Below are 8,412 nucleotides of genomic sequence, written 5' to 3'. Positions count from 1 at the left end.
TTTTTAAGGGTTTTTACCCTTGAAAAAAGTCATATTTGTTGTAGTGTGGTAATGGGTAATACCATGTGTATCACACAAGCCTTGTTGGAGTTATCGCTTGAACTGCTCCTTTCTAGGTACTAAAACAAGGACTCTTTTTATCAAGTCACACACCTATGTGATACATAATACAGTACATCTATGTGCACTATTATGGTGCAACAACATAATTAATTGTCAGCACTGTTTTTTTTAGCAATGATTTTTAAAAAGTAAAATTACAAATTGCACCTTCTTGGATTTCTAGTTCCAGCGAAAGACCAATCAAACAACGATAGAATATTAGACTCGGCCATGGAGCCAAGACTCAAGAGCCATTGAACATTCGATTTTTTTTTTTTTTTTTTTTAATTTAAATAAAAATATTGTCATATTAGAACTAGACTTTATAAAACATGACAATTTAAACATTTTGTTTAATTACCGTTAAAAATCACTACCAAAGCAACCTATCTTGTAGGAATAAAATTTTGATTGACGCTTATTACACCAAAATGGCACAGTTTTGTTGTGAGCTTGTTGTCTTCTTACTCTTAACGTGTGGGAATAGACTAAAATAACATTTGGAAGAGCTAGATGTTAATGCTCAATTCAAGATAAGCGGGCAACTTACTCTTAACGTGTTAAGAGCATTTCCGTGAAGGAAGTAAAAATTTTTAGCATTTAACTTCTCAAAACACTATTTTATTTATTTTAACTATTCACTTTACTTTACAATATACCTTTTACCACTTCATTTAAATATTATTATTTTTATTCTCTCACTTCTTTCTCTCTTTTCTTATCTGTGTCTCTCTCTTTTTTGAAGAAATCCACCACTTTCTTCTCAATTCAAGCAAACTCATTGCCACAGCCACAGCCATGACTAGCCACTGCCAACCACCACCACCAAAAAAAAAAAAAAAAAAACCACCAGAGATGACAGCCACCACAGCTACAACAACTGCCACTGCCACCACTTCCCATAATGACAACCCCCCAACCACCAAAATCACAAATTTTCACCAAGCTCCATAATCCAATCCAATCCAATTCAAACCCAAATTTCAGAATAACAACCATAAACCAAAGCTTCACTAATCCACAAACCTCAACATGCAAAGATTTTAGATCAAGCCATTAATCAACTCAATACGCAACGATTTGATTAGTTTTAATGCCGTTAATCAACCCAAACCGACAACCTCATCACTACCAACAAGCAGAAAAGGAAAAAGAAAATGAAAAATAATCCACCAAAATCACAACCAAATCACAAACCTAAACCCACAACCTCATCACCACCAACAACCAGAAAATCAAAACAAAAACAACCCACCAAAATTGTTGCCCTCCCTGGCCACGCCTCGGCCGTCGAATTGCTCTTCATGCTCAGCCATCCTCATGAGGCGAGACTAAGAGTACGTTTGGATTGGGCTGATTTCCAACGCGTCTGTGTTTTTTTTTTTTTTTTTTTTCCACGCGTTTTTGAGACTTGCGACTACTGTTTATGCACTGTTCAATGAACAGTAGCCGCAAAGTTTGACTTTTCTAATTTTTTTCAGCCAATCAGTGCACATCGTGTACTATTCACGAACCCACAAATTTCACTTTTCAACAACTTTTTCATTAAAAATAGGTCCCACGGTATTATTCACACATTTAAAAATTATTTTGTTACAATGTTTTTCAATTTTCAGTTTCAGTTTTCAATTTTCAGCTGTATCCAAACGGACCCTAAGAGGCCGGTGAGAGAGAGATCAAAAGCCACACAGAGAGATAGAGAAACCGGTGAAAGAAAGAAGAAAAGAGAGAAGAAAAGACAAAAGTATGAGAGAGAAATTCATATTTTAATTGAAGTGAGTAATAAAATATATATATATATATATATATATATAAGATCTAAGCTACAGTAAACTGTCAAAGATGACAGTCTACTGTAGGATGTTAAAATTTTTTGAGTATAAGAACCTTGATGTGTGTGACTTTTTGAGGAGATGAAAGCTAAAATGAGATTTTAGCATTTTTCACATCTTCAATGTGAATGTTCTTAGGCTCTGTCTGGGAGTTCATAAGGGAATAAAATGGAATGATCATAAGGAAATGGAAATGAATGGAATAGAATGGAATGTATTTAAATAAGGGAAATGAATGGAATTAAGTAACCTTGATTGGATATTTTAAAATAAAGAAATGGAAATGAATGAAAATGAATGGAATGTAAGTAATTTTGTTTGGGAGCAACATGGAGGGAATGAAATGAAATCATTTTATAACAATATTACTATTAGACCCCTATTTTAAAATAAATGGTTGAATATATAGGGGTATTTTGAGAGTTTTAGTAAAAAAAACATTAAGTCTAATCTCATTCCCTCCCATTCCTCCCAATTTCGAGGGAATGAAAATTTGAGGTTTTAAAGGAATAGAGAGGAATGAGTGTTCTCTCCTACTCATTCCATTCCCTCCTACTTAAACTCCCAAATAAGGGAATGAGTTTTCCTTTCCTTCCGTTAGAACTCCCAAACAAGGGAATGGAAGAATATTCTAAAATTATTCTTTTCATTTATTTCTATTCCATTCCATTCCCTTCTCCCAAACGAGGCCTGAGGGATTCATATATGCGCCAGAATTTGGCATAATGGTCAGCCAATCAAGCTTAGCAAAACCAACATTATAGAGTTCAACCTAAACCCAACTGAATATAGGGTTGAGTTGAGATGGGCCTTCATTTAATGGGAATATAGTCGGGTTAGAGTTAAGATTTGACTTTAAGGTGTCAAATTTTATATATAAGAAAAATGATATATTTATAACATTTTTACAACTTTCTTACAATAAATCATACGTGATAAGTTGTTATTAATTATTATTGGTGGATAAATAATTTTATTATCTAGGATTGTTTGTAAAAAAACTGTAAATATAGCACTTTTCATAAAATGTCATTGATGTGAATGCTAAGCAATATTTTCATGTTAGAAAATCCACACACACACACACACATATATATATATATATATATAAAGATGACGTATATATTCATTATATATTTGTATTGTGTTTATTTGTTGGTTAATTTTTTTTTTATATTTTTATATATTAATAGAAAACTCTTGTTTTCTTTTTTTATTTTTTATTTTGTCTGAAAGGAAAAGCTCTTGTTCCATATTTTCTTCTTTATACGATTTTGATTTCCCCGTATATTCTTTTCATTTTCATCATTTTTGTAGACTTTCCTTAGTCTCCACTCTCCGCAACCACAATCCACATCCTTTCGTATTGGTGTCTGATGTTGTTGCCATTACGTTCAAGATTGTGACGGAGGGATTAATTTAAGTAACCATTTGTGCTTGTAAGAGAACAGATATGAGATAATTTTCTGCCTTACCAATTGTAGTAGAGGCTCATTGTATTTTATAATATCATGCTTACACGTATCATGGAATTGAAATTTCAAAGTTATTGAGATGTAAACAACTCTTTCACCTAAGATACAGACTGACTATCAGAAACAAATTAACTTAAGGAAAAAGAACTTTGGATTGCTATTTGTTGTGGCTGCCTGATATAACTTGTTCTCTATCTCTTGTATCTGAATTTAGACTGACTTGATGTTTTGGATCACAGGATCAATACAATCCTTAACTGTGCTTAGCACTTTTAAGCTTCCCATTATAACTCAAACCAGTTTTATATTGAATGTGACATGCTCAGCATATTGTCGAGAATATTTATAAGTAACTTTTCTTTTTTCTTACATGTTAAGTATAACCACTTATAAGTACAAATTATATAAGGAAACAAAATAACGGAGGATTTGAATCACTTCTCAATCTAGGTTTAAGTTCGGTTTCAAAAAAAATCTAGGTTTAAGTTCCATGATGTATGTTTGTTATAAAAAATAAAGAACTTTGCTGACTACATATATAGCATAGCACTAGCGTGCAGTATAATAGATAAAGCTTCATCAAAAAAGAAAAAAGATAAGCAAGATTTGGAAAGTATAGGAAAACGTAGTACTTTGAAAAAAAAAAAAAAAAACGTTATAGTACTGCTATAGTTTTCAGAATTGTCAAAAATAGAAAAATATTTTTAGGAATCATTTACTAAGTAGGGCCAAATAATCCAATTCAAGTTTAGTCTTAAATAGAAATAGAAGTTGAGAATGGAAAGCTTATTTGTTTAAAAATGAGGTAAAATTAACTTTAAGCAAATAAGCGAATAAAACAAATTAATTTCTTAATGCACTCGTTATTATTTTGCATATTAATTTACACAATTAACTAGAGAAGGTGAAACTCGAAAAGTTTTCTATATAACTACAGAGCTGGGCTGTTATTCGCATTGTGAAAAACAGTTGTTGTCTACCATTGTTGAGAGGAAATGGCTCTTCTACCATTGCTGCAACAATCATGGCTGGAGTTACACAAAACTCCCTTTCATGTCCTCTTATTTCTTGTCTTACTCCTCTCTTTTGTTTACATTTTCAAGCATTTTATAAGTGGCAAACCAAAATTTCCACCATCCCCGCCAAAGCTGCCAATTATTGGTAAACTTCACCAACTAGGCACACTCCTGAAAAGAATCAAACTAAGCTTAAAAAGACTATAACAATGGTGTTCACACAGAAAACACACAGTGAGAAGCAAGAAAATTAGAGAGAAAATTCAGAGAGAGAAATAAGGAAAGAATAGAGAATTCTGGAAGAATGTTCACTGTCCCTATTCATTACACTTGATGTACAATATATATATTACAAAGAGATCAATAACTGCTCAACTGAGATCCCGTAAATCTCGGGATTGATCCGTAAAGAGTGGAGGAAAATCAGGAAAGGATTAACTGTCATAACTACCTAATGACCTGTTCTAATGAAGCTAAGAAACAATTAATCAAAGAAGAGCAAAGACGACAGCATTTCACTAAATACAATTACATCACTGTTTTAAATAGAACGACACCGTTCTGCTTCAGATATAAGAAGGCTGTGCTAGCCGTTGAAGCTCTGGAATTTTGAACATTACTCTGGTTTGTGACTTTTGTGACTTTACTCTTAACAACTCCCACACCGTTCCCTTCATGGCCTATCTAAGAAGTATGGCCCTATAATGTTCTTAGACTTGGGCTATGCTCCAACAGTTGTGGTGTCATCTGCAGATATGGCCAAAGAAATCATTAAGACAAATGATATTATTTTCTCAAACTGGCCAGAAACCATGGCGGTCAATTTTTTATATTATGGATCCATAGATGTAGCATTCTCACAATATGGTGAGTATTGGAGACAAGCTAAGAAAATTTGTGTCCTCAAACTTTTGAGCCTCAAAAGAGTGCAATCTTTCCAATATGTAAGGGAAGAAGTAGTTGAAGAATCAATCAAAAAGATACGTGACTCATGCTTAAAAGGTGCTTCTATCAACCTAAGTGAGATAATAATTGCAACCTTGAAAAATATAGTCACAAGATGTGTATTTGGACAAAAATTTGAAGACAATGGTAAGAGCAAGATTGGAGAGCTCCCAAGAAGGGTGATGGTGCTACTTGCAGCATTCAGTTTGGGAGATTTTTTCCCATATTTGAGATGGATTGATGTTCTTACAGGATTTATACCAAGTTTAAAATCCACTTTTGGAGAAATAGATGCTTTTCTCGATCAAGTGGTTCAACAACATATGATAATCAAAGTTGACGATGGTCTGCCTAATAAGAATGATTTTGTGGATAGTCTGCTCAAACTTCGAAATAGTGGCAAGCTTGACTTTGAGCTCACTCATAAAAATCTCAAAGCACTCCTACTGGTCTCTCTCTCTCTCTCTCTCTCTCTCTCTCTCTCTCTCTCTCTCTCTCTATATATATATATATATATATATATGAGACACACATGTTCACACACAATCTAAAGCACAAACAAAGAGAAACACAATCAAACACACACATTCGAAGTCTTATTTTTGTCAAAAATATTTCAGGACATGTTTGTTGGTGGAATTGATTCTACTTCAATAGCTTTGGAATGGGTAATGGCAGAGCTCATAAGAAGTCCTAGTATAATGATGAGAACACAAGAAGAGATAAGAAGAGTAGTGGGTACAAAGTCACATATAGAAGTTGAAGATATGAATCAGATGAATTACTTGAAATGTACCCTTGAAGAAAATATGAGACTGTATCCACCACTTCCTCTGTTACCTCGAGAAACATCAACATGTGTGAAATTCAGAGGTTATGATATTCCGCCCAAAATAAGAGTGTTGATCAATGTATTCACAATCCAAAGAGACCCTAAAATATGGGATAGGCTAGAAGAGTTCGTCCCAGATAGATTCCAAGACAATCAAATTGATTTCAAAGGCCTAGACTTCGAATTAATCCCATTTGGAAGTGGGAGAAGGGGGTGCCCAGAAATGTCATTTAGTGTTGTTATAGCAGAATATGTTATTGCCAACCTTTTATGCTGGTTTGATTGGAAGTTGCCTAGTGCTAATGCACAAGGGAAAGACTTGGACATGACTGAAGTTAATGCACTCACTGTGTTTAAGAAAATTCCTCTCGAGCTTGTTGCAATACCTTACTCTCCTTGATCAGTTGATTAAGAGATTCACAGTTATGCTAATAATGTAATTTTTCTTCATTTGCTTGTTTGGTTTTCAAATATGCACTTGCTTCTTATACACTTGTTGAAATTAATGTAAGGGGACTCCTACCTTAATAATAACAGAAACTTCCATGTTTCAAAAACTTTTTCATGCTATTTGATATTTTACCCTTTATTTTGTACTTATAAATTAAGCACATTGATATTTGACCCAATGATTTTCACAGATTTGTTTTGCCATTTAACACTAATTTACGAACATTTTCGTTACGTAATAGGCTTTTGAAACTATTAAGGAAACTAGCATTTCGAGTCTCATAGCCTCTAGTTTACCATAGAAACTCAAGTTCCATGTGTTGCAATGTTGACATGGAATTTTAATCCTCATAGAACTCAAGTCTTAGAGGCTCGAGTTCCTCAAAGCAATCTCAAGTTTATAAAACTTGAGTTTCTAATGACAAAATTATTGTCGGGTAAATATCCTCATTGAGTTTGACTTGCTTTGATTCTGGTACTACATTTTATGGCGCCCATCTTTGTTAAAATGTAATTTGCAATTGACAAGTGGTTACCTAAGTGTTAAATAAGAAGCAATTGACAAACTAGATGTCAACAATCATTGAAGAATCAGGTGGCAGCAAAATGATGTTGAAGTAGCATGCAAGTTGACAACTCACATGGCCAGGAGTCATTCAAGGAGAAATGAAGCAAATTTCAATAGTATTCTTGAAGCTTGTAACCATCCTAACACATCTGAGGAAATTTATCTGACATACATAGTTAATTTCTACTACTGTATTGGTCCATAGTTAATTTCTGCTCAAAGCTTCTTGTCTTAATGTATATTCCTTCTTTGCTCTAATCATCTTTCCCATTTTTGGCAATAAGGATGCCTTCATATCCTTAAATATGAGTCTGTATCAATCATTTATTACTCCCTCCCTTTTTTCCCTTCATTTTTGGTCAGTACATGCACATCTCCTATGGGGTAATGTATAGAATCCTTATAATGTAAATCAAAACAGAAGTTGAATGCTCCTAACGGTGCTTTACGCTAAAACATAAGAGCTAAATTTAGCTCCATCAAAAGTTACTTTATCTATTTTACCTATACACATACTGCAGCAGTGGATCTATTTTAGCTTTCAGCATAATAAAATAATATAAACATCACAATAAAATATTATAACCACTACAATAAAATAATATATTCTACTACCAAAAAAATATTACACCACCAACCTCAACCATTTCTACCATCAACCACAGGCACCACCACCACCACCGGTAGTCCATAGCAAATTTAAAAAAAAAAAAAAAAAAAAAAAAAAAAAAAAAAAAAAACCACAACGAGCACAAGCCCATAACCACAAACACAAACAGAGCCCACTTGCCCACAACAGATAGGAAAACATAAACATAAACGCACGTCGGCGCTGGGTGTCGCAGAGAGACGGTGGAGCTCGGAGGTTCGGCCTTTGAGGTTGAGAACGCAAAGAGTGGTCGGCACTGGGCTGGACTTCGGTCAGCGCTAGGCAGTGAGGAGTGGTCGGCGCTGGGCTGGGCTTCGATCGACGATCGGCGCTGGGCAGCGAGGAGTGGTCGGCGTTGGGCAGCGAGGAGTGGCTTCGATCAGCGATCGACGCTGAGGAGTGGTCGACGTTGGGCACTTGGGCTGGGCTTCGATCGGCGCTGGGCAGCGAGGAGTGGTCGGCACTGGGCTTCGGAGCAACGGATTGAGCAGAGAGGCTGGTTTGATTAAAATGGAGGACTGGAAGAGGAAGAAAGAGGAAGAA

General features: G+C 34.7%; 1 protein-coding gene across 1 annotated transcript; it reads left to right on the top strand.

The window, feature by feature from the left end:
- Window positions 1-4,289: 4,289 nt before the first annotated feature.
- Window positions 4,290-6,602, top strand: LOC126700572 (phenylacetaldehyde oxime monooxygenase CYP71AN24-like). The gene is made up of 3 exons (XM_050398766.1): window positions 4,290-4,591; window positions 5,080-5,819; window positions 5,991-6,602. The coding sequence occupies exons 1-3, from the start codon at window positions 4,405-4,407 to the stop codon at window positions 6,600-6,602; spliced, it is 1,539 nt and encodes a 512-aa protein (XP_050254723.1). The 5' UTR covers window positions 4,290-4,404.
- Window positions 6,603-8,412: the final 1,810 nt, after the last annotated feature.

The sequence above is a fragment of the Quercus robur genome, chromosome 9, assembly GCF_932294415.1.
Source record: "Quercus robur chromosome 9, dhQueRobu3.1, whole genome shotgun sequence".
Taxonomy (NCBI): domain Eukaryota; kingdom Viridiplantae; phylum Streptophyta; class Magnoliopsida; order Fagales; family Fagaceae; genus Quercus; species Quercus robur.
The sequence above is the reverse complement of the archived record's forward strand: the minus strand, read 5'-3'. Positions and strand labels throughout refer to the sequence as shown.